Source organism: Schizophyllum commune (genome assembly GCF_000143185.2).
Source record: "Schizophyllum commune H4-8 unplaced genomic scaffold SCHCOscaffold_3, whole genome shotgun sequence".
Lineage (NCBI taxonomy): Eukaryota > Fungi > Basidiomycota > Agaricomycetes > Agaricales > Schizophyllaceae > Schizophyllum > Schizophyllum commune.
This window is the reverse complement of record NW_026089540.1, coordinates 2,477,755-2,501,768: the sequence shown is the minus strand read 5'-3', so window position 1 is coordinate 2,501,768 and position 24,014 is coordinate 2,477,755. Positions and strand designations below refer to the sequence as shown.

Here is a 24,014-nt window from a genome sequence, read left to right as displayed (position 1 = left end):
CGAGGAGCTGTGTTGTGCGCGAGAAGTACAAGGGAGAAGTACAAGGGAACTGAGGATCTTGATCAGGAAATGTGCGTGGCTGCGTCAAATCGACGCCTCGATCCAGCGTGTTCGAGGTTTGCATTTTCTGTGCTCATCGGATCCCTAACGTAGCACAGCAGAAATCATGTTTTCAGAAACTAATTGATGCAGCGAGTCGGACTAGATGAGGGTCGAGAAAACGCCAACATCCGAAGCGGTACGATCTGATCACATGTGCCAGCGCCACGCTGGCGTCTCATCACATCCTGACATACCAGGCTTGACCCCGTCATAATCTGTTTTCACTGGGGCTGGGTAGCGGGCCCTGCCGTGTAACGGCCTTCTGAGTTATATTTGTCCGTCGAAAATCAAACTTGCCGTGATCACGCCAGATTCACGTGGGATAACCTTTTCTGACGTCACATGCCAGCTTACACCGCTGAACAATCGCCGTTCGGGCACCGTAAGCTCTTAACCGGAACCTCCATCTCCTCCTCCCCTCCCACCAACGAACACACAAAAGCGATATGGGCACCAACTCATCCAGAGCGAAGGGCGTCCCCGAGGGCGTGTCCGTGCAGGAGTACATTGATGTGAGTGCTCATCGAGGTCATATCTATACCCATCGGGTACCGCGGTGGTACACGGGACCCTGCCAGTCTTCGCTGTATCTACTCTGGTCTCGCATAGGCATACTCGTTGACATCTCTCGGCATCTCGCCCATGGGCGCTTAACCTGATTCTCAAAGCTGATTCGCTGACGCTTTGCCCAGTCGCTCGTGAACGAGCACACGATCACCGTGTTTTCGAAGTCGTACTGCCCGTACTGTCGCAGCGCGAAGAGCCTGCTACAGAAGGAGTACGCGGATCAGGATATTGAGATCGTCGAGTGCGTATACTCTCTCGCTCTCATCGCGAACCTCCTCCCTGTACGATCCCAAAGATTATCCGTCCCCAGCCCTTGATCATAACGCCTTTCCAACCTACAAGTACTAATTCATCTTACTTTCAGGCTCGACCAACTGGAAGACGGCTCCACAATTCAGGACGCGCTCGAGGACAAGACCGGGCAGCGGACCGTCCCCAACATCTTCGTTAGTCAGTATTCGGTGCCTCCACCATGGCGAGTCTTTACTTAATCGTGCTTGCCCTACAGAAAAGCAGCACATTGGCGGCAACGACGACACCCAGGCCGCACACCGGGCTGGCAAGCTCAAAGAGCTGCTCGCGGTGTAAGCAACAAGTGCCTCAAGATGCCCGAAGTAATCAATTGTTGTAGTATACCAAGGCTGTAATAAGGTATCAATGCACGAAGAAAAGGAATGGCGTACATGAAAAGCCCTTAGCAGACGGAAGCTGCAGTGGGCACAAAGCGAATAATAAGTTAGGACATCGAGAGCCAGTGGCAGATGCAGAGCTGTAGCCAAGGCTCACCGCCTATAACCCATGCACATCCACCACATCCCCATCATCCAGCCCCGCCTCGTCAATGGGCGCCGTATGAGCCATCTTGTCCCCGTCTATCTCAAGATGCGGGTCCTTGACGGCAGCGGCATTCTTCCCTCTGCCCTTCTTTGGCGGCTCTGGCTGCGCGATACCAGCGTTCGGGTACTGCTCCGCCACGCCCACCTTCTTGAGGAAGGCGCGGACGATGGCACCGCACGTCGTAGTGGGGCGCACCGTTAGCGGGACGTCGGGGAACGACGAAGAACGAACGATGATCTTGAACTTATCGTCGCCCTCGTCATTGTCGGGTGCTTGAGGGGCGGGTGTGGCAGCTTTGGTGTGAGGAGCAGAATTAGAGGATGGGCGAGTCGTAGAGCCAGAGGTGTAGGTGGGTGAGGAGGCACGCGGACCAGGAGCGTCGTCATCGGAGCCGTCATGGAGGACGACAATGTCGTCGTCTGAATCGTCGCCCTCGTTATCGGATGGTGGGTGTACGGAGCTGCGGCGTTGAATCTCTTCTTGCTCACGAAGGTATTCGTAGGTAGCTTTCTCGCAGGCAACTAAGGGCGGAGTTAGCACTCGACGCGCATATACGAACAAAGTGGATAGATAATCTGGAGGTCATGTACTCACCTAATGACGCCGCCTTCCCCACCTGCAGGTAATTCGCTGTCACGGATCCAAAGATGCGGACGCCTTGGTGTGTCATGTAGAGCTTGCTGGAGAGGATACCCATCTCATCCGCGACGCTTTCGAACACCTCGCGCAGAGACTTGTGCTGAGGGTATCGTTAGCATTACCGTGCAGCTAGAACGCCGTTCGGAAATAGCATTCACCCTCTCGACCTCGAAGTTGAACGCCTCTGACCTGCCCTGCGGGTCCTTCGGATGTGGTTGCCAGGTCACCGAGATGGTGACCTTATCGTCCGAACCATCAAAGGGTGTGGCTGACGATGCGCGTGACGCAGCTCGAGCTTTGGCGGCTTTAGCGGCCTTTGCCAGCTCAGGGTCGAGGACGATGGTGTCGGTGGTGAGGTCGGCGTCAAAGTCGTCGTCATCGTCGTCCTGCGAAGGCGAGGTCGGGCGGCGCGTAGCGTCAAATGTTTGTCTAGCGTGAAGGGTGAGTATATGCGGTAAGGGGGCATAGAGGGGAGATCGGATGTGTGCATGGTGAGTGTGATCTGTAAACGAGGATAGGAGGGACAGTAGGGAAGCTTGTGCATACTCACCTGATGATTTTTCGCGCTGCCTCTAAGCGTTCGCGCGATAGCATCGGTGGGGGAGTGAGTGATTTGGATCGACTACGCGCCCTCGACTCCTGCCGCTTGCGCTTGCCCTGCGTATTGCTCGGACCGCTTTCCCCAACGATCTCGATACCCGAGTCGCTGCTATCATCATCGCTAAGACCTTCTGACAATATTCTGCGATGGGTAAACATATATTGGCGCGAGCCGCACAGCAGACATACCTCAGCGCAGACTTGTCGCGCTCCCACTTCGGGCGTGTGTAGTCGCCGTCGGGAGCCTTTGTACGCTTCTTGCGCTTGCGAGGGGAGGCCTCCTCGTCTTCCTCGTCACTGCTGTCGCGAGATTGATTCTCCTTTTCCTCTAGATATCGTGTTACTAGTGCTGTACATGCTCCCTATGCGCGCCACCGCACCTTTCTCGCTCAACTTGTTCAGCTGCGTCCACATCTTGTCCGAGCGGTGCTTGATGAAGAACTCGTCCTCATCTTGCGGTGTGCTAGTGGACGACGAGGCCGCAGGTGCAGGCTTGGGGCGGGGCTTAGGTCGCGGACGGGGCGGCATGACGGTTCGGGACAAGATCAGAAAGTCGGCAATCGCACAACCCCCGCTGATCACACGTGAGAACATACGCGCCTCTGTTTCCTCTTTCCGTCATGTCGTTGTTCAAGAAGAAGGGTCCCAAGCCCGCATTCAAGCCACGGTTGAGTGAGGTGGCGGCGGATGACACTGTCAAGACCGCTGGTGACGAGGATGGCGCAGGAGCCGAGTCCCCCAGCGCGATCGCAACGAAACTGAAGAAACAGGCAAAGAAAGCAAAGGTGAAGACGCCGCTGAGCTTTGGAGCGGAGGAACAGGTGTGTATTCCATATGAGGCCGCATGCACGATATTCATGGTACTCACAGGAGAGTGAAGGGACGGAGTTCAAGGTCAAAAAGTCGAAGCTCAGTCAGAAGCTCTCGCACGGCAACAAGTTCGTGCCGTTCCCTTTCCGGATACGACGCGGTCTGACGTGTACGCAGAAGTGCTCTTCCACCCAACTTAGACCAGGCATCAATAACACCTCAGAGCTCGGCTCCCAAGTACGACCAGAACTACCTGAATGAACTCAAGGCAAACACCCCTACGGCGCGTCCCACCTTCGCCGCAGATGTCGATCCTGAGATGGCGATGGACGTTGACTCGACCGATATGGCAGTATCTGTCATAGACGTGGATGCCCTGGACGAGCCCGTAGGTGCGTGGACTACTCGAAAGCTGGTTTTATAGGTCACTGATGAGAACGTGCAGAGCCCGCACCACTGATTCCGACTGAGTCAACGGTTAAGGCTGCGAAAGAGCGGCGAGAGCGCTCGCGAAAGACAGGACAGCCTGCCGATGAGGACTTCATCTCATTGTCGTTGGTGCAGCGGGAAACCGAGTACCAAGGCCCCCATCCAACAAGCCGGCTTATGCGAGAGGAGGATGATTTGGGTGAAGGTGATGATGGTAAGTCATTGGCAGATAATGCGCTGGAATACAGGACTGACTGATTGGCAGAGTTTGCTGAGTATACGAGCGCGAAAGACCGCATTGCACTCGGCAAGAAGTCCCGCAAGGCTGAAGCCGCGAAACGACGAGAGGATATTCAGGAGCTGATCGCTGATGCGTAAGTACTTAGTGCCACGAAAGAGCGTTTACTAACTTTGCTTCAGGGAGGAAGAAGACGAAGAAGCCATGGAATGGGAGCAAGAGCAGATACGAAGAGGCGGACAGTTGCCCACCGACGTTCCTGGGAAGCCCGCCAAAGCGGTCTATAAGCCTGCACCAAGTACGTTTCGATGTCATTGCGGGCGTTGAGCAGACTTTGAACGTTTGGCAGTACCTCCATCTACGCCTATACCAACGCTGGCGCCGGCACTCGCTCGGCTAACGCAGCAGCTTTCACAGTTGACTGCGTCTCACGCTTCCACCACGTCTGCGCTGAACGCAGTTGCGAGGGAGCGAGACGAGATTGAAGAAAGGGAGAAGGAGATGCGCGAGATGGTCGAGCGCGCAGAGGCGAAGCGGGCATGGTTTGATGAGTTCAGGGAGTGGGTGGAAAGCGTGGCCGGCTTCTTGGATGAAAAGGTAGGTCGACATACTATGATCGTCCTTTTGTTCCAACCCTGACATTTTCCCTCAGTACCCAGCTCTCGAGCGCGTCGAAGAGGATCAACTTGTCCTCCTCAAAGAGCGGTCTGGTATCATTGCCAAGCGCAGACAAGAGGAAGACATCGACGATCTCGCCACCTTCCTCGGTCCTATCCCCCAAACTACCGAAGAGCCCTCCGCCAAATCTGATCGCCAGTCGCGCCGTACCACCCGCCTCACCCGGCGGCAGCGGCGGCATATTCGTGACACCTCCATCCAGAACGACGAGGAGGGATACTCCACGGACTCATCGTTGCCAGAGGAGGATGCGAATGCGTACGACGACGCCGTGGCGAGCTTGAAGAAGAGCCGGAGGGAAGTGCTGGCGGACGTGCGCGCGGAGGAGTTCCGCGATCCCGGGAGGGGCCGGTGGGGCAGCTGGCGGGAGCACTATGCGGATACCTATGTTGGTGCATGGGGTGGGCTGGGTGTGGTGAGCGCTTGGGAATTCTGGGTGAGGTTGGAGATGGCCGACTGGGATCCTGTTGAGGTATGTGTTTTGGTTCTCATCTCAATTATGCCGTGCATGTGCTCAATCCTCATTCTTAGAACTCGCGCAGCCTTGATGCGTTCAAGTGGTACAAGGGTCTGTACGAATACGCGCGGCCAGGGGAGGGGGAGGTGGAGTCCCGCGACCTGGGTCCAGATGGTGACCTGGTGTCGTCGATGATTACCACCGCCGTCATTCCTCGCCTGGCGAAGGTGCTTGAGGGTGGTGCATTCGATGCGTACTCGGAAAAGCACGTCCGCCGGGTCATCGACTTGGCGGAAGAGGTTGAGGCGAGCATTGAGCCGGATAGCATCAAGTTGCAGGTATGCATACCATTTCACTCTATTCGTGCTCGATATACTCACGTAACTGACACTCCCTCCTAGATCCTCCAAAAGGCCGTCATCACCGTTTTCCAGCGCGCCGTCGCCTCCGCCGAGGGCTTGCTCGTCCAATACAAGGCTCATGGCTACTCCCGGCCCTTCGACCCCGAGGCCATCCCTGCACGCCGGCGCTACATCGCTCGCCATGTCAAGCTCTTGCAGAACATGCTGCGCTGGCGGCGGTATACCGAGGAGCGTTTTGGCGTCGGCGCGTTAGTAGAGAGGTTGGTGGAGGGTGTGATTCTATACGCGGCGGAAGGAGGATGGGAGGTGGGCGGCGCTGACTTGGCAGGGAAGGTGAGTGGACGGGAAAGGTTGTGCTGGAATAGCGTGCTGACTATCAAGTCACAGGTGAGGGATATGCTGCCAAAGGAGCTGGTGTCGGCAGGATTGCGGGCGAGGTTAGGGTAGTAAGGTCGGGTCGAAGAGTGTACCCGTGGTTCATACAATGTACTGACGCGAATGAGCTTGCCTCTGTCCTGAAGCGAGGTACGTAATACCAGGATTCTGCAACAAGAACACACTGACGTCCTTACAGATAGCGAGCTCAGAAAAAGAAAAATTGTCGTCTGCGAACGCAAAGACGGCCGCCTGCTCGGGCTCAATGCCCGTATCGTCCGACGTAAGTTTGTGTGCTCAAACCGTTGCTGTTTTTCCTGCTCTCATTCGAATGCTTCGGATGGCCTCGGTGCGCCCTTCATGGGTAAACTCACGCCTTGGCCATAAGTATGAATATTCGAAATATCGATCTAGAAGCGACTATGACCCGCGCGGAGCGTCCTTTGGGACAGTACACTCTGCGTGCGGCTCGTTCCGCTGTCTGACATTTTCCCTTTCAGTGTGTAGTCAGTGCGCGAAAGTGTGACGGCCATACATGTCACGGTTGATGATTACGGGAACACTGCCTTCCGCAGATCATCTTCCACCTTTGACTGTTCCGACAGGCGCGTAGCAGGCTTACTATAGTACTTGACTATGCAAGGACCAATCCTTGAAGCTTGAAGCCTCTGACCTCGGCGCTCGCTCTCTCTGATGCTGTGCTATACCACAGATCGACCGGAGACTGAGCCTTGCGCACAATCGAAGGATCGTCAAACACCCCGCGCTTACGGACAAGTCTCAACTACCCCAGCACCTCGACAACGCCAACTCATAGCGAGGGAGCATCTCCGACGGCCAGAACAACCCTTCGGAGGCAGACTGCCGAGGTACGACGGCGGGGGCTCCTCAGCAAAATGCTGGCCGTCGCGGCCGCAGGTTGGATGTTCGTTTCGCGCTGCGCTCTTGCTGTTTCGCTCGCTGCCGTCCCGCAGCGGAGACCGCCTACTCTATGCTCGCTGCTATATTCCTCGCCCCACGCCGCGTACTCGGCGTCGTGATGCTAACCAGCATGCGCGAGCGGAGGCGGACGCGGCGGGCGGTCACTGCCGCTGATCAGGACGGGCTGGGTGGCCATTGTCGCTGACCTGTTGGCCACTTGTAGAATGAGTCGTAACGCGAGGGCACACCGGTGCAGTGCGCGGGCGTCGAAGGGGTATATAAGATGGGTGGTTGGGGAGGTAGGACCCTCAGTTCGTCTCGTCTTTTCACTTCTCTTCCGCACCCTACAGCCGTCTCTTGCTTCTCGCTCTAATCATCCGCCATGTTCTCTGTTGTCAAGGCTATTGTCCTCTTCGCTGGTGCTGCGCTCGTCGCTGCCGAGTCGCACACTGTGACCTTCCACAACAAGTGCGTCTCCCTACTGCTATCTTGGGAGTTGGAACTTTTAACACGGTTTTTCCAGCTGCGGTTCGGGTACCCCCCAGCTTGAGCAGAACTTCCAGACGCTGCACTCCGGTGACGGCTCCTACACGCACAACGGCCCGCTCTCCGCGGCCATCGCGTGAGTACCTTCCCCGTTCATCCTTTCCACTCCAACTCACACTCCCTTCAGCTACCTTCAGACCGGTAGCTGCGGTGGCAGCGCGGATGGCTGCACGCTCCTCGAGCTCACCCTCCAGAACCCCACTTCCCCGGGTGCCGGCTCGAGCGTCGACGTCTCGCTCATCCCGCCCCACACTTACTCCGTCAAGACTGGCTTCTCGTACTCGAACGGCTGCGACGGTCAGGGCAAGACTTGTGCGTAGACTCTCAAACTCAAATACGTTCTGTCCACTGACATCTCTCCCAGGCGCTTCTGCTGACTGCCCCGAGGCCTTCCACGTCACTGACGACTACGGTGCCCAGGTCCAGTGCGAGGCTAACGATGTGCGTATCACAGCTATCGACTCCTTCACGATCACCTTGCTGACTGTTCACTCAGGTCAACCTCGAGGTCACCTTCTGCTAGAGGGTGGGCGTCCGAACTCCTCATGTTCGCGAATGGGCCAAGTGTTGGGATATAAATTATTGTATTTATCCTACAGCGGGCCCCGCTCATGAATAATATCGGTACTTGTGGTGTCCTTTGCTTAGCCTGATGGTTCCTGTGAGCTCTGAACCCCGAGGATGAGGGCACCTCGAAGCCCACGCCTTCATCCTCCCGGAAACATCGAGCTCGCCAAGTTGAACAGGCGGTGACATGGTGTGACCGGGTGTTGCCGAAGAAGCAGAAACCGTTTGTTTGTCATTTCCACTGGTCTCTCCGTACTTCCAACAACTGCGCTGCGTATCTCTGCATCTTCGCGCAAACTCTCACGCAAGAGACTGGCTGAATTGCTTGATTCTCGCTCACACGACTGAACTGGGCTGCAACTACCTGAATGGTCACTGGAGCGTTCCCGCTTGACTCGATGAATGATGATGGTCAAGGAATAGAACGGATAGCCTTTTGACCGCAGCCCTCTTTCTACAATGTTCAACGGAACCCCGGAAGTCTTCCGAACCTACGCTGCCCGGAAAGTCTTCATTTCGGCTGGACTTTGAGCGGTGCGTCCCTTCATTGCCACCGCGTCTGATTCCTCTTTGACAGTGTATGCACTCGCGCAGATATCGTGCCGCATACGCAAGATCCGTGAGAGGCAATGAACCCGTGAAGGGGCTGGTTCGAATCGCTGCGTGGCCTGCTTCGCTGAGAAGGCGCGTCTGACATGCGAAAGCGGGGACGCATGCGCCTGTCGAGTCCTGCCACCCGTGTCCGTATGTCCCCTTCAAGCTGAATGGGCTGACTTCTGCAGCTTGGGAAGAACTGGAAGAAGTGAGCAAGTGAACGACAGGGCTTCCCGTAAGGTTCTTCCGTAAAGGGCTAGCTTCGCAGGCGACCTATTCGCGTCCGACGTTCGTGGAAGGCTTGGTCACCCGCACCCAGGGCAGGTCGCCGCCGCCGTCACGCATCACGTGTAGAATAGAGGGCTGGGCGATTGGAGGGCCGAGCGGAATCTTCCATCCTTGCCTACGCCCGTCATGGTCAAGGTGCGCCCCCATCACCGCCTGCCGCCGATCCCGCCTCATCGCCCGCAGAAAGCAAGCATCCACTCCCTCCCAGTCGAGCTCCTCACCCGCATCTTTGTTCTCGGCGCAAACTACGACTTCCCCTACCATCACTCGCCTTTTCTACTCCGCCCGAACACAGAATACTATCCTGCACCAGCCTCCAATTTTCAGCTCACCGTATCCGCCGTCTGCTCGCACTGGAGAAGCATTGCGCTCGCCACACCCTCCCTCTGGTCATTCCTCTTCTTCCGCGAGCCGTCGCACATCGACCGCGCGCAGGAGTACATCGCACGCTGCGAGCAATCAGGGTACATCACTTTCGATATCCTCATCGACACGGTGCAGGAGAAATACCACATACCCAACGTCACACTGTGCAGGGAGGAGATAAAGCGCATCTTCCAGCTTGTCTGTCCACACGCAGCGCGCTGGCGGTCCTTTCATCTCAAGGTCAGGGACAAGGAGTGCAAGCTCGCGGCTCGGCATTATCTCTCCAGATGTGGGCCCGCACCCCAGCTGGAAACTCTACAGCTATATCACTTCGAAGATTACGGGACCGCGCAAAACCTCTATGACGCGACGTTCCGGCCACCAGTACCCATCTTCGACAACAACCTGCCTCGACTACAGCATGTGTCCATGATTGGTGTCAATCTACCATGGGCCACGTCGCCCTATCTGCAGCATCCCCTTACCTCTTTCGAGCTCGCCCTACACCCAAATAACATCCGCATCCCGTACGATCTCTGGGGCAAGGTCCTCAAGGCCGCCTCCCCGACGTTGCGCCGCCTCACCCTCCACTACAGCGGTCCCAAATCCGCCGGCACGAACCCGGACCTCGTGTGGCGCCCGCCAAACGAGAAGATCCTGATGCCGGCTCTCGAGGAGCTCTGCGTGATCGACCTCGATCCCGAGTACGCCTGCCTCATTCTCGAGCGGATGACCTGCCCCCGCGTACGCGTCATGCACGTCGAGCTCGCCGATCAGAATTTCGCGCCCCTCATGCGCTTGATATCCGGGCTACATAACTCGGCTTCCTCCACGACGCCCAACCCGATCACGGGCCTGCCGCCAGAGCGCATGCCGGCGTCGTCCGAGTACATCCTCAAAGGGCTCCACACGTTCCGTATCGCCGCGCTACAGTGCACCCGCAGCTCCTGCATGCTCCTCCTGCTGCAGAAGAGCGCGAACGTGCGCGTGCTGGATATAGACTTCGAGCGGGCTATCGTCAAGGACCCGGAGAACGGCAGGACCGTGTACGAGCTCCTGAAGATGGGTTTTAGTTGGCCGCCCGAGTCGCCGGCCAAGGGGAAAGGCAAGGAGCCCGAGACGGAGGAACTGCCGCGCACGCTGCTGTTCCCCAACCTCGAGGAGTTCCGCATGAACGCGACGGGCCAGCAGCTGAAGGGGCTTATCGAGGCCCGTGTCTACCATACGGACATACGGTGGGCGGTCAAGTACCGCCCGCGCGCGCGTGTCACCGATCCGCTGCTGGCATGTATAGTGGATAACGGGCTGGCGCTCCCCGACGGGAGGGTGGTCACGGTGTCGACGTTCCGCTACGAGGAGGAGGAGGAAGAGGAAGAAGACGAGGACGACGTGGAGGAGAGCGCGAGCGCGACGTCGAGCGGGTCGTCTGTGGTGTCGTATGCGTCGATATCGTCGGCAGCTGAGCGCGAGTTGGCGGTGCAGCTCCGTTTGGCGCAATGAACAATGTTTGAGGGGACTCAATGTCGATAATCTATTTGCTCATCTGTATACCTAGGGACAATCGTGTACTTTTTTGCTGGACACCTTTTCTTCTGCCACACGTGTTGCTTTGATACGGACTCTGGCAGACTGTGTTCCTTTCCTGTACTTCCCTTTACTTCTCTATGCTTTCATGGATGACACCGGCGTACAGTGTGTAGCGGTATCCTTGGTCTGACCGCATTGTTATGCTTCCTCCTTGTCTTGTCGCTCCTCGCTGTCTAATATGCAGCACAAATGGTATATGATTTTTTGACTGGTCATAAGCCAGTGTGCAATGTCCTAGAGTCCATCTGTACTGGATGCGTCCTTCACTCATTGCAGCGACCCGCCGACGAGCCCGGAATGGCGCCGCCACCAGCGCGAAAGGCAAGGATAACCGCGGTGCCGCATCGTGCACCGCGGACATGCTCCCGCGACGATGAATGCGTAGATGATGGCCCGACGGCGCCGGAGGACAGGCAGCTCGGTCGTTGACCTGCGTGAGGGTGCAAAGGGACGGGTACAATTGCTGTAAGTGCTCGGTGTCCTCATGGCGTACCGAGTGGCATCACCATGCATGCCTCACGGCGTGCTACAGTCATCCGGATCGTCAAGCTTATCCTTGTTCTCGGGTGCAATGGGAATTGATGTCGTTAAAGCACCAGCGACGGGATGACGACCTGGTAAATTCAGGCTAATTCACTTGCTGAACGAGCTGCTGGAGTTGTTCTCTTACCTTATTTCGTCCCATACACTGGAGACTCACCTATGAGGGAAATCTGGGAGTCAGGACATGACTTCAATGTACAGACTCTTTCCGAGAGACCTGCCTGGCATGATTGAAGGAAGCTGTTGTCAGTTAAACTGCATCGGGCTGCTCAGAATCGAGATACGCTTACCATCGGGCGGCTTTGAGCGGCTTCCCAAGCTCCCTCGAAGCTTGCTCAACCAGTCCATTCAGTCCAGCACAGGGTCCATTGAGTTCATACCGAAGTTCATTGACTTCAGCCCGGTTCCAACGGCCGCGCCACGCCTCGCGCGCCGCCGATGCGATTTATTCGCATTCGGGCCGTCAAACAATATTGAGCGCTCTTGGCGAGAATGCAGTGACGAGCGTCAAGAGATTTGCGAGAAGTGATGTTCTTGGAGTGTAAGCACGTTTCATAGCTTCAGACGAAAGGGAAGGTGGAACATGGTCGAAGTCAGCGTGCATCGGCAAATTCCGTCCTACGGTAACGCGTAGTGACCGTGACAGTCACCGTTCGACTTGCTTTCCGCCGGCAATTATCACTGCCCTCAAAGGGCTGAGCTCAGTCTTGATTCATTGGCGTCACTGAGTTTTTCTTCCCATTTCGTACCAACCTCGTTTTGTCTACTTGATTGTTCATGCATCCACAGCCCTTTGCCGAGCGCAGCAGGCTCGCCTGTAGTGAACGCCCTCGGTCTATGACAGCGCCCCCTAGATTCCAAAAGCAGATCATCAACATATGCAAGCACCTTTTACGGCTGAATCTTGTTGGTGCCGTTCTGGATGAGGGCGAGCCCGCCATCGACAAGGAGGTCGGCCCCGTGCGTGAAAGAGGAAGCCTTGCTCGCGAAGTACAGCGCCGCGCCTGTGGATCGCGTCAGAGATCGTTTCGTATGACTACCAACGATGTCGTCTTACCGGCAATCTCGTCCTTGTTGCCGGGACGGCCCATTGGAAGGCGGTGGTAGTTGCTCGGGTTCGTCATGCCCTCCTCCGAGTTCGGGTCGTTCATGTCGCTAATGGGCAGAGAATCATCACGCACGTTCGCGAAAGGAGCAGCCCTGCGGCACGACTCACGTAGGGAACGGCCCCGGAGAGAGAATGTTGATGCGGATGCCGTGCGGGTAAACCTTTGCGGCTAGGATCTTCGTGACCAGGTTCAGCGCCGTCTTCGACGAGTTGTACGCTGGCGGAGTCGATGAGCACGGAACAGTTGCACGAATTCTCCCTGCGTACCAAGCGTGGTCATATAGGGGTTCCAGCTGTTCGAATTGGTCGACGAGATCATGATGACCGACCCACGGCCCTCGTTGGGTCGTGCCTTCGCAGCGGCGGCCAGTAGGTGGAGGAATGCGATGGTCACGGCGAAGGGGCCCCAGACGTTCGTGCGGTAGACCTTGTCCCAGGCAGCGGGATCGCTATTGCTGAAGACTCCTTGCAGGCGCTCTATCGTATCCATATGGCTGACCGCGGGGTCGGCGAAGGCGATGCCAGACTGAGGTAGGAACAGAAAGTTAGATGGATGTCTGCAGTTGCACTTCCCCCGAGCCGGGACTAACGTTGTTGATGAGAACATCCACGACTTCTTCGCGACTCTCAATGTGGGCGACTAGTTTTTTGATATCGTCCGGAGAGGTCAAGTCGGCAGAGAAGCTGTTATCTGTCAGTCAATGAAGGAAAGGCGGGTGGACTGCCTACTATGCTGCCGTGCCGGGTCCGAGTTTGTTCAGCTTTTCCGTGCTTTCCTTCAGGACGTGCTCGCGGCGTCCTGTGATGTAGACTACTCCAATTGTGAGATGGTGGAGGATAGCGCAAGGGTAAAGGTATACCTTTTGAGCCGCTCTTCACGAACGCTTCGGCCATATGGTAGCCAAGGCCGCTGCCTCCACCTGGAATGAATGATTAATCATGAGGAAAACCGAAGCGTTCAAAGGCTACTCACCAGTGATGACCACGACCCTGCCTTCAACACCGAACAGTTCAGAGATATACGACATTGGGCGAGATGAGTTATGCGCTGAAGGACGGTTATGGGAGGCAGTACGAGCCGCGCGCCTTATATGTCTTCCGGCGGCATTTTCCTGACGTATGACGACGCTGACTGTCTATGAGCCGTGTCGGCTGGGTTGGATAAGCGTCGGATGGAGACGTTAGTCACAGTGGGAACAGGGTAGACGACGAAGCTATTGGGCATTGAAGAGCAAAGTCCAAACCTGCCGCACAGGAAAGGTTGTACTGCTGTACTGGGGTTGATGGGTTTCAGATCTTGGAGAAGAAAAGTGAGGTATAATTCTCCTGCGTCCTATAAAGCTCAGCATCGTGGAAGGTGCGCTTTCCAGAGAAAGAAGAGTGGTCGAAGGTATACTCGGACATAGGACTTTGCGTATCTCCGATGACCAGTGTGCAGCGCTAAGTTGGCGGCGAGAGACCTTATTATACTTCAATGATCCTCGCGGAGGGACCCGAGACTAAGCCTGAGATGTAAGCTTGTAAGCAGTGCTTCGGATCGGTGAAGACATCGCTGCCTGCTACCACTCCCACTGCATGTCGGTCGAAAGAAGGATTGCGCTCAAGGGCGACGAGGATTTTGTGGCAACGTGGGAACTTGTCCGCGTGCGCTACACGTGTCTTCCAGTTGAACACAGCCTTTCACATGTTTCTGACCTCAACACCATGAGGCCGACCCAGTTCCTCGCCCACACGCTAACCTACACTGCAATGGACAGCCTTCCCACCGAGCGCAGTACACCTTCCCGTACTATCAACTTGACCAAGGTCGTTCCATTCCCATCCGATATTCTGAAGATCTTTCGCGCTCTGCAACAAAAAGATGTTGCCCCGAATCGATGAGCTTGTCTCAATGGAGATAGCTCTTTCATTGTGGACCATCATCATACAAGAGCGAGCGCCACGATAAGGAACGGCATCAGGCAGAATATGATGATTTCGGGGATGATCACGGTTCACGCCCGACGCCAACCGAGATCGACGGATATTGAAGGTGGGTGAGGAGTTGGTGGCACAGGCTGGCGCCGCGGTCGAGGTCAGGGCGCTCCCCCAGTCCTATTCCATCCAAGCCGGCGAGCAAGTTCACATGTCCAGAGGCGTAAACGACCGTGCGATCAGGCCTAGATAAGTCACCATCATCGGACCGCACTCGTGTCGATCTGCACACCCCCTGCGGACAGCTTTGCGGGCGTGCTGGTCGCCATCCGCGCTCACGACTACGGAACAACAGTCGCGAGCGCATCTGTCAACATCGAGCTCAACTATAGCGCGCGTCATACGCGGCGCTCCTCTCACAATGCTAGCCTCACGAGTACCCGACTCTGGGACAGGGACACCCTCGTGGTCGGCGCCTTTAGCCATGCGTCCGCCACCGTTCTCATGCACACCGCATTCGGCCTGATAGGTAGCCATGGCACAGCAGATCGCCGGTGTTCCTGCGAGGGAACAAAGACTGTCACTCCATTCCGCGGAAGGCCTCGTTGGTCCTCCGTATAGCATCTGATCTTCTGGTGAGTGTGCGGTGCTTATATTGGCGTCCGGACCGCACCCCGCCTTCCTTCCCCTCCCTCACTTCCGTTCCCCTCCCCTTTCCCCCCTTCTCCGCCCCTCCATTGCATGGGACGATGCTGACCATCGCCAAAGCCACTGCCATAGGCACGGCGCTAGAGGTCCTCCTTTACGGTGAACAGTACATGCCTACCTCGGTGGCGCGACTTGACTGACTTCGTCAACGTAGGAGTCTACCTCTGCACGTCGATTCAGCATGCGCATCTCCTTGCCGAGAAGCGTTCCTCCACCTCCACTGCCACTTTCGTTTACTTGTCATGGACAAGTATATGCCTGTTCATGCTCACAACCACAGTACGTCACTACCGCATTGCAGTGTTTCGCGCCACTGAACGTGTTGCTCAGGCTGTGTGCTCTGACATGGCATTCCTTGCAAGCATGACGAGCGAGGAGTTGGGCCCGAGGATCGACTTCTCTGGGTATAACTTGAAGCACATCATCAACGTAGCATGCACGTTGGTGGCAGTCGCAGTGTCCGACGCGTTTCTTGTGCGTGGCGCACCACATGTAACCTTGAGCACCTCGTCTAATCACGCTCTCAGGTCTATCGCAGTTTCATACTCTGGCGGCCGAACTATTGGCTTCTGGTACTTCCCTTCGTGGTATTTGTTGGGGAACTGGGTATGTGTCGCGTTGAGCTTCACACGAAGCGTTCCTGACCACCCATAAGGTCTCTTGGGCTGGAGCTTGTACTGCGAGTTCATGACGGACCACAGTTTGAGCGCTCTGGAAACAGATGTGCCAAAGCTCACGCACCCTCAAGTTGGATTTGGGGCAGCATGTTTCGCGATCAACCTCCTTTGCACATGTACGTGCCACCCTGCTACATGCCCCTCATTCCCTCGCTCACACACGCCTTCCCAGTGCTCATCTCCGTGCGCCTATGGAGGAGCCACCGCGGCATGTCCCACAAATCCGTCCCAGATCACTCGCGGCGCATCTTGAAAGTCGGCGCCATCATCATCGAGTCTGGTAGGTCTTGTGCCCGCACCGCTGTGGTGATATGTATGCTGAGCGGCGCGCAGCGGCTGTCAACCTACTCTGGCTCGCGGGCATGTTCTTCTCGTCCTTATCGTCGTCCGCCGTATACCCCCTCATGGCAGACATGGTAAGTTTGGACTCCAGCATATGGCAAGTTCGCGCGCTTATGCATTCCATCTCAGTACGCACCGGTCACGGCCATCATCGTGAGTTGAGCTCGCACCTTCAAGGGAATCACAGGCTGACCGCGTACCTCGCTCCCTCCCTGCAGTTCTCACAGATAGTCGTGCGCTCGACGACGACGAGAAGTGATTCACGCGGTAGCGTGTCTGTGAACTTCAGCGCACTGCGACATATATCGCATGTCTCCATGCCTGCCGGCGTGAACCCGACCCGAACGCGCGACGACGGCGGCTTCTACGACAGCCGCGACGCCTTCGACGCTCAGAGGAACGGCTCCACGGTCGAGTTCAGCTTAGAGAGCCCAACCGTCTTCTCCCCGATATCCCCTCACACTGGGAAGACACACTCGTTCGGGGGCTCAATCGCATGATTCCCTTTGTAGATGGCGCCAGCGTCGTACGCTTTGTATATCCCAAGCCTGCACATGGATATCCCAGGCGTGCCCGTGCGCTCTCCCCTCCACACGACCAGCTAACGATTCTGCTACAGTACCTACCGCACGACTACAACTGCGTTGTCGCTCGTTGTATTTTAGCCCCGTGGATTTTCTTCCTTCGCTCTTTTCTGTATCTGGGGTGCATTGTACTACTTATGCCATCATCATTCTCTTCTGGATCTGATTCTCTTCACCGGATCTGACTCCTCACATACCTGATTGACCTGGACTTACCATTGTAATATGTGCAATGGATGGATTGGAGGCTTTGATTTCAGTGTCGCGGTACCGTACCTTGGGCTTCGGCTAACACGAATTTGGGGTTATTCGCGGGTGGTCTTGTCCGGCGTACTGGGGAATATCCGCGGGCGCTATGAACTGGGGGAAGGTTGGGGCGGGGGAATGCACGGAAATGAATCCATAAGCGGTAATTGAAAGGGTCCGCGTATACCCCAAACGTTCTCAAAGCCTTCCTTTTTCGTAACAATTGCTTGCCATAAAGGGCCTTCGCCCGACCCACGGCGCCAGGTCTCGGTCACAATAACGCTCCTAGTTTCCAGCAAGGTTGAGCTCGCGATCCAACTGCCTCGCGATCTCCATATCCCTCTCCTCCTGCTCACGGAACGCGCGCTCCTCCTCTTCTTGCAGCTTCAGCAGCATCTGCCGTTCCTCCTCCTCCGCCCTCGCCCTCCTAGCACGCTCCTCCCGCAGCATGCGCTCCTCTTCCTCTTGTGCCTTCAGCAGCGCGCGCCGCTCCTCCTCTTCCTCGCGTAGACGCCGCAGCCGCTCCTCCTCCTCCGCCCGCAAACGCGCCTCCTCCCGACGTAGCTGCTCGAGGCGGCGCTCCTCCGCCAGCCGTGCTTCCTCGGCACGCTTGCGCGCCTCTTCCGCGCGCCGCAGGGCCTCTTCAGCTTCGCGCCGAGCCTCCTCGGCCTTGCGCGCTTCCTCTGCGCGACGATGCTCCTCCTCCGCTCGGCGGGCCTCTTCTTCCGCTCGCCTGAGCTCATCTGCCCTCCTCGCCTCCTCGGCCAACCGCGCCTCCTCTGCTTTCCGTGCCTCCTCCGCTCGCCGTGCTTCATCAGCCATCCGTGCCTCCTCGACCTGCTTCGCCTCCTCTGCGCGCCGCGCCTCTTCCTCGCGGGCTTTCTCCTCCTCGCGCTTGCGCTGCTCCTCCTGCGCTCGCCGTTCCTCATCCCGCTTCCGTTGCTCCTCCCGCTTGCGGTCCTCTTCTTCGTGACCCGGCGGTAGCGGCAGTGGCGTCTGGTAGCGCTTTTGCAGATATGGGTCCGGGAATGACTCCCGACGGTGCGGGCCTTGAGCGAATGGTTGTGGCGTCGAAGGAGGAGGCGAGGCAGGATAGCCGCCCGGCGGGGTGGTTCGGTCCTGCGGCGGTGCGTTGTACGCGGCATAGGGCTCGACGTGGGGGTATGAGTGCTGCGGGTAGCCGTTGGTATAGGGTGCATGAGCTTGGTATTGCTGGGGAGGCGGTCCAGCGCCGTAGGGCGCTGGCGTGGAGGGGTTCGCATACGGCGCAGGCGTAGACGGGTTTGCGTAGGGTGCGGGTGTGGAGGGATTTGCGTACGGAGCGGGCGTGGAGGGGTTTGCGTAAGGGACAGGTGTGGTCGCATTCTGGTAGGGCGCTTGTGCGGGGGCATTTGCATAGGGTGCGGGGGTGGGAGTGGGGTTGCCGTCGTAAGGTGCTACAGATATGCCTGGCACTGGGAACGAGAAGCCTCCGGCGTTGCTCTCCGATGGAGTCGGGGCATAGGATTGTTGTGAGGGGGTATACGAGTGCTGCGATGGAGCGTACGATGGCGCGATGGAAGGAGCGAGGTACAAGGTCGGGCGCTGCTGGGATATTACACTCGGCGCGCCCGTGTACCTGCTAGTGTCGCCGGTGTACTTGCTTGTGTCGCCGGTGTATTTGCTGGTATCACCTGTATACTTGCTCGTATCGCCCGTATACTTGCTGGTGTCACCAGTGTACTTGCTCGTATCGATTTCCTCGCCCGGTATGGGCGGCAGGTCCGCGCTCGAATGACGGCTGTGGCCAATGGGGTGCGGGGATGACTTTGGGTTCCCTGGCCGCAAGATGGACGGTACGTGACCTCCAGGCAAGGCCGAACCCCCAGGCTGCAACGCCGAGGGCACTCCCCGCCCAGTGCCTCCTCGTCCAGCGCCCTGGGGTGTGACAGCAGCTGCATCAGCGTGCCTGGAGGGCGTCGGGGTGCTGACGACACGCTGCCTCCCGCCAGCTGCAGCGTTTGAAGGCATCAGATGGCTTTGAGATGGGAGGGGGACATCGCTGCGCAGCGGCGAGCCCTTGGGCGGTGTCACGGGCGGGCGCGCGAGGCGATCGTTAGGCTTGAGCTTGGAGGGCCGGCGCTGGAGGTTGTTGTAGTTGGGCGGTGCGGGAGCGTTTGCGTAGTAGGTCATCTCCAGGTAGACTTCTCCGCGCTGGGTGTTGTCCAGTTTGAGGGGAATCCAGTCTGCTGTGTTGTCAGTGGATGTCTGGGAACTACGGTGAGCGACGCACCATCGAACTCGCCCGTCTTTAGTGTTTCTGTGATATCGAGCGTGCCCGAGCCGAGGGAGTCGTCCGATTTGGATTCTTTGGCGAAGCAGGTTACTTCCAGCTGTCTGAACTTGCCCGTCGCGTTCTTCATGACTGGGAACCGCAGCTCGTCGTCCCAGACTGGGTGCTGACCACCCTTCACATCCACCTTCGTACGCTTATCGGTACCTGGGAGGATGTCAGTGTCCCTTAAACACCATCACCCTTCACTGAGCGCGCACCGTTTAGGGAAATCTGGCAGAACACATCCTGCTTGTAGAACGAGTGCCTGTCAATGAGATTCTTCGCCTTCAAGACGACGACGATGAGCGTTCCGATGCGCTCCTCCTTGGACATGACGGTAAGAGTAAGGAAGCAGTATACAGGATCCACGAAGCGTTGGGGTGGGCTGTGAAATGGGAGTGATGGATGTTCGTGGCGATGTCCACAAAGTCCGAGGAGGCGCTGCTCATTGTCCGGACTCCGGCCCGGCATCCCGTATCGCGGTCAGCGCCCCTTGTCTCCGACTGCCACCACTACCGCCGCCGCCTGTGCGCGCATGCCTCCCGGGGCGCCGTATGGGTCCTTCATCCTACCATATCATATTCGCGTCGATGAATTTACGGGCAGCAACACGGAGGGCATAACGCCCCTCCTGCATCTCCTTACACATACCCACTCCGACCACATTACCGGCTTGGCCTCCAGGTCGTTCGGGTACAATGTCATCTGCTCGCCGGACGCGAAGGAAATGTTGCTAAGATACGAAGTCTACAAGGAACGCGCACTGCTTGCGATGGACATCCGTGCGGAGAAGACGCGCGCTTTCGCCCATCTGAAGGTCGACCCGATTCAATGTCCAGATGGCACTATGTACTATACGGGATCGAGGGACCTCCTGGTACGGTCACAACTTCCAGAGATGGCTCAATGGGCTTACCAATTCTCAGAGAGCAATACCTCTCAACACAGCTACAAAGTTTGAATTATCCGCCGACGAGGAGGTTACGGTGACCTTGATAGATGCCAACCATTGCCCAGGCGCTGTAATGTAAGACCAACCTCTACCACATAATCTTCTTCAGCTGATCTCGAACTGCAGGTATCTTATCGAAGGGAATAAAGGAGCTATCCTGCACACGGGCGACTTTCGTGCCGAACCCTGGTTCCTCGATGGCCTAACGCGACACCCCTCTCTGCAACCCTATATCCATAACGGATACCTGAATAAGTTATCACCGGAAGACCTTGCCCTTAGTACTGTCCTGAAGACTCTGGATGCCATCTATCTTGATACAGCAACGGTCACTTCCCAGCTAAATGTGCCTTCGAAGGTACAGTCCCCACATCTTCCTTCGCTGTAGTACTGAACCCAATCTACAGGCTCGAGCGACGTCTGGTCTAATTGAGCTTATGAAGCTCTATCCGCCTTCCACGCACTTCTTCATCAACTCCTGGACGTGGGGCTACGAGGACATACTCAAAGCAATTGCGCAAGCGTTTGATACACCTGCAAGCCCTTTTCCTCTACGTTCATTTACATCGTATTCATGAATCACCCAGATCCACCTCGATCGCTACAAGTACAGCATCTTCAAGTGCCTGAGCGACTCTTTCCTACGCCGAATCGTCACCTCAGACCCAGCTGCGACACGCTTTCACGCCTGCGAGCGATTCGATCGCTGCGACCATGTCGCCGTGGACGACGAGGTCGGAAAGCCGCGCAAGGTGATCAGTCGGCTGGGCAAGCGCGTCGTATATGTCAACCCCGTCAGCATGGACGAGGAGAAGTGGGATGATTACCTGACAGAGCACAAGGCGCTATTGGAGAAGGGGGAAGCTCCGAGTGTTTTGGTGAGAGTCTGGATCCCTCTCATTTCCGTCCTGTCATTCGCGCTTGTTAGCATCCGCTTATTCCACATCCCCAGCTCGTTCCACTGTCTCGTCACTCCCCGCTTCCTGAGCTGCGTGCCTTCGTCAAGCTCTTCCGTCCTCGCCGCGTCGTTCCGAACACCCTTACCCCCGACCTTCATGGCCTCGACTGGTTTTGCATCGACCGCATGTTCGCTGACTGCCTCGCTTCGCCGCCTTCAAACCCTCTCCCCCTCACCGCCGACCCGCGCGTCAAGTTGAACCTAATGGAGCGCGTGGACGACGAAGAAGGCGACGCCGCACTCAAGAACTTGGTTGGCGCCGGCGCGGACGACGCGGCCGCGCGCTGGGCGAGGGATGGCCATTTGCGCAAGCGTATAGGCGTGTTGGCGGAATATATGACAGATGATGAGGTCCTGGTCATCGACCGGCTGCTTACCGGCAAACCGCTTGACTTCACCGCGATGGACAAAGGCGATGCCTCAAGGGTTGCGAAAGCGAACATCCAGAAGCCAAGCGCTCAGGGTGCTCCGCTTGCGCCCGGTCTATCTGCGCGTGCCCTAGGCAAGCAACCCGCGCGCGTGCTCGAAAGCGACGAGGAGACAGAGGACGACGAGGAGGGCGAGAAAACGATGCACAAGCTGTTCTGGCGGCAGGCGGGGATGACGAGGTCGCAGGCTATGCTGTCGTCGTCGCCGGCGTCGAAGTCCTCCGCTATCCCTTCCAGCCCTGCGAAGGCGTCCGTTGTGTTTTCCAGTCCGGCGAAGCCAATGCCCAGTCCAGACAAGCCTCGTGAGGGTGTCGGTGTAGATGGGGCGTGGGACATCGGGCCTGCTCAAGGTGCAGGAATGGCAAACCGGATGACGCCGGTAAGCTCGCCCTTGCGACCGCGCGCTGCGCCGCGCACGCCGTCGTCTGCTGCCAAGCGCAAACTGGCGGAGCTTGCCCAGCAAACGCCCTCGCCAGCCTCGAAACGGCGCGCGATCGACGCTGACAAGCCGCCCACCCTCCGCCCCATCACCAGCTACGGTCTCCCTCTGACGACCGACCTTGACGTTTTCGCCGTCAAGGCGGAAGCTGTGTCCCCCGTATCGAGCCGCCGCCTGCGTTCGTCGGCGACAACCCCCTCGACGTCGACGCCACAACGCGCTCGCCTACCTTCTGCATTCGGCACGTACCGCGTGCTGACGGTGTCTCCGCGGTCGGAAGCAAGGTATCGCATGCCAGGACGGCGGGAGCTGCGTGCGTCCCCGCTGTCGAAGAGGCCGCCTGTGACCGGGACGCTACTCGATGAGCGCAGGACGCCGCTGGCTGAACGCAGGACGCCGCTAGCCGAACGCACTCGAGATCCCAACGAGCCGACATCGCCGACGCCTCGAAGGCATGCGACGGCTAGTCCATTGAGGGCGAAGCCAGCACACCCTGGGGTAGCGAAGCTGTCGCATAGCGAGCCGGCGCAAGCGTCGCATCCTGAACTCGTACCGATACCTAGCGAGGAGCAGGTGGGATCAGATGTGAGGAGTAAGCGGGAGAGGGAGCGTTGTATCCTTGCGGCAAAGCTCGCGCGGGTGGGGTATGCGAGGAAGGGGTACAATGAGAGGCGGAAGGAGGCGGTGGATAGGATAGAACGGAGGTTGAGGAAGGAGTCTGAGGATTAAGCGAAATCGTGGAAGCCGTTTAGGAGCAGACATCGTATGGTATACTCGTATAATTGCATTATAGGGCATAGCTCAATAGGACAATCCATCCGTGTCATCCCCCTTCAGAACGCCAGTGAAAAAGATATCCAGAATACCATTCATAGCAAAATATCGCGAACAATGTGCAACCCCATCATGCGGCTGCTTCAGGCTTCGTGGGCTTCTATAAGGGAGTCAACATGGGGCGAGAACGAAAGCCGAAATCCTCTCACCCTATACATCAGCTCAACGGGGACGCCAATGGCCTTCTCCCCCTTGGCTGTCGTGCCATCCTCGGCAGCCTTGCCTTCTCCAAGCCTAAACTTATCGTACGTCTGGCGAACGCGTCAGCCACAATTATTCTTCAAGTTCTGTTCGCTCCTACCACCCATCCATAATGATGGTAAATCCCAATTGAACGCTCTGATGAGGCGTCAAGGGTGAACAACCTGGTCGGGTCGTGCGCCTCCTGCTCCCTCAAAAGCTTCCCGCAGTAACCTTCGAGCAACGTCAGCTGACTTGCAGGCAAGAGCAGATTTCACGAACCATGGCCCTCATCGTCCGGGTTGGTGAACAGCAGCTCAAGGTGCCAGTAGTCGTTGTTCTTGATGCCTTGCCTTTCAAGTTCTGCTGCCCTGCGCTTCGCCATGCCTGGAAGGTATTCCTCCGTGATCCTCTGTAAAGGGGGTCAAACAAAACTACCGCCCGTGAAGCGCCCTGTCTTACCTTCACCGTGGTATAACCCCACCCGAGAAGCGCACGATGGAACTTCGCTCGGACGAACACCCAGGGGCTGTCGAACTCAGCTGACTCCGGGGTAATCCAGGCGGCGCACGCCGCAAGCCGCTCTTTGCCGTCGGCCTCTGGCACGGCGACGACCATGATGCGGCCGTGGATGAGCATGACCGAGCGCAGGGTGCTCTCCTCGAAGTACGCCAGTCGGCGCAAGCTCTTCGCCTTCTTCTCACCCTCCTGCAGGTGCATCGCAGTGGTCTGGTGCGAGAAGTAGTTCTTCGCAGGGTGCGAGGCGAAGGCGCGGGCGCCTATCTTGCCCAGTTGCTCGAGCTCCTCTGGGAGCTTGGCTTCGC

At 57.4% G+C, this 24,014-nt stretch overlaps 10 protein-coding genes across 10 annotated transcripts; 6 read left to right on the top strand and 4 right to left on the bottom strand.

The window, feature by feature from the left end:
- Positions 1-548: 548 nt before the first annotated feature.
- SCHCODRAFT_02698211 (glutaredoxin) lies at positions 549-1,257 on the top strand (the record flags this gene model as incomplete). The annotated part of the gene is made up of 4 exons (XM_003034509.1): positions 549-614; positions 795-910; positions 1,034-1,119; positions 1,178-1,257. 4 exons carry the CDS (start codon positions 549-551, stop codon positions 1,255-1,257), a joined length of 348 nt encoding a protein of 115 aa, XP_003034555.1.
- Positions 1,258-1,273: 16 nt separating this feature from the next.
- Positions 1,274-3,283, bottom strand: SCHCODRAFT_01189168 (uncharacterized protein). The gene is made up of 6 exons (XM_003033918.2): positions 3,126-3,283; positions 2,935-3,073; positions 2,696-2,887; positions 2,304-2,574; positions 2,101-2,245; positions 1,274-2,027 (listed from the first exon to the last, which is right to left on the bottom strand). Exons 1-6 carry the CDS (start codon positions 3,271-3,273, stop codon positions 1,459-1,461), a joined length of 1,464 nt encoding a protein of 487 aa, XP_003033964.1. The 5' UTR covers positions 3,274-3,283; the 3' UTR covers positions 1,274-1,458.
- Positions 3,284-3,365: 82 nt separating this feature from the next.
- Positions 3,366-6,166, top strand: SCHCODRAFT_02491843 (uncharacterized protein; the record flags this gene model as incomplete). Its single annotated transcript, XM_003034508.2, has 11 exons — positions 3,366-3,566; positions 3,616-3,683; positions 3,733-3,947; positions 4,001-4,198; positions 4,250-4,358; positions 4,405-4,520; positions 4,572-4,819; positions 4,875-5,372; positions 5,432-5,695; positions 5,759-6,052; positions 6,107-6,166. The coding sequence occupies 11 exons, from the start codon at positions 3,366-3,368 to the stop codon at positions 6,164-6,166; spliced, it is 2,271 nt and encodes a 756-aa protein (XP_003034554.1).
- A 1,231-nt stretch (positions 6,167-7,397) lies between these two features.
- SCHCODRAFT_02491242 (uncharacterized protein) lies at positions 7,398-8,176 on the top strand (the record flags this gene model as incomplete). The annotated part of the gene is made up of 4 exons (XM_003034507.1): positions 7,398-7,483; positions 7,539-7,637; positions 7,689-7,873; positions 7,926-8,176. The coding sequence occupies 4 exons, from the start codon at positions 7,398-7,400 to the stop codon at positions 8,174-8,176; spliced, it is 621 nt and encodes a 206-aa protein (XP_003034553.1).
- Positions 8,177-8,992: 816 nt separating this feature from the next.
- SCHCODRAFT_02616042 (uncharacterized protein) lies at positions 8,993-11,196 on the top strand. Its single transcript, XM_003034506.2, has 2 exons — positions 8,993-9,145; positions 9,194-11,196. The coding sequence occupies exons 1-2, from the start codon at positions 9,137-9,139 to the stop codon at positions 10,874-10,876; spliced, it is 1,692 nt and encodes a 563-aa protein (XP_003034552.2). The 5' UTR covers positions 8,993-9,136; the 3' UTR covers positions 10,877-11,196.
- A 1,028-nt stretch (positions 11,197-12,224) lies between these two features.
- Positions 12,225-13,851, bottom strand: SCHCODRAFT_02616038 (NAD(P)-binding protein). The gene is made up of 8 exons (XM_003033917.2): positions 13,588-13,851; positions 13,475-13,534; positions 13,344-13,425; positions 13,205-13,298; positions 12,882-13,140; positions 12,723-12,831; positions 12,564-12,661; positions 12,225-12,510 (listed from the first exon to the last, which is right to left on the bottom strand). Exons 1-8 carry the CDS (start codon positions 13,640-13,642, stop codon positions 12,398-12,400), a joined length of 870 nt encoding a protein of 289 aa, XP_003033963.1. The 5' UTR covers positions 13,643-13,851; the 3' UTR covers positions 12,225-12,397.
- Positions 13,852-15,277: 1,426 nt separating this feature from the next.
- On the top strand, positions 15,278-16,755 carry SCHCODRAFT_02492254 (uncharacterized protein; the record flags this gene model as incomplete). Its single annotated transcript, XM_003034505.2, has 9 exons — positions 15,278-15,335; positions 15,391-15,515; positions 15,567-15,710; positions 15,764-15,842; positions 15,892-16,029; positions 16,086-16,193; positions 16,247-16,329; positions 16,385-16,408; positions 16,474-16,755. 9 exons carry the CDS (start codon positions 15,278-15,280, stop codon positions 16,753-16,755), a joined length of 1,041 nt encoding a protein of 346 aa, XP_003034551.1.
- Positions 16,756-17,370: 615 nt separating this feature from the next.
- SCHCODRAFT_02597747 (uncharacterized protein) lies at positions 17,371-19,732 on the bottom strand (the record flags this gene model as incomplete). Its single annotated transcript, XM_003033916.2, has 3 exons — positions 17,371-19,310; positions 19,358-19,564; positions 19,618-19,732. 3 exons carry the CDS (start codon positions 19,730-19,732, stop codon positions 17,371-17,373), a joined length of 2,262 nt encoding a protein of 753 aa, XP_003033962.2.
- Positions 19,733-19,936: 204 nt separating this feature from the next.
- SCHCODRAFT_01189162 (uncharacterized protein) lies at positions 19,937-22,905 on the top strand (the record flags this gene model as incomplete). Its single annotated transcript, XM_003034504.2, has 6 exons — positions 19,937-20,276; positions 20,326-20,426; positions 20,478-20,709; positions 20,759-20,887; positions 20,939-21,229; positions 21,304-22,905. Exons 1-6 carry the CDS (start codon positions 20,127-20,129, stop codon positions 22,903-22,905), a joined length of 2,505 nt encoding a protein of 834 aa, XP_003034550.1. The 5' UTR covers positions 19,937-20,126.
- Positions 22,584-23,871, bottom strand: SCHCODRAFT_02616030 (uncharacterized protein). Its single transcript, XM_003033915.2, has 5 exons — positions 23,653-23,871; positions 23,473-23,602; positions 23,312-23,424; positions 23,160-23,261; positions 22,584-23,110 (listed from the first exon to the last, which is right to left on the bottom strand). The coding sequence occupies exons 1-5, from the start codon at positions 23,827-23,829 to the stop codon at positions 23,081-23,083; spliced, it is 552 nt and encodes a 183-aa protein (XP_003033961.1). The 5' UTR covers positions 23,830-23,871; the 3' UTR covers positions 22,584-23,080.
- Positions 23,872-24,014: the final 143 nt, after the last annotated feature.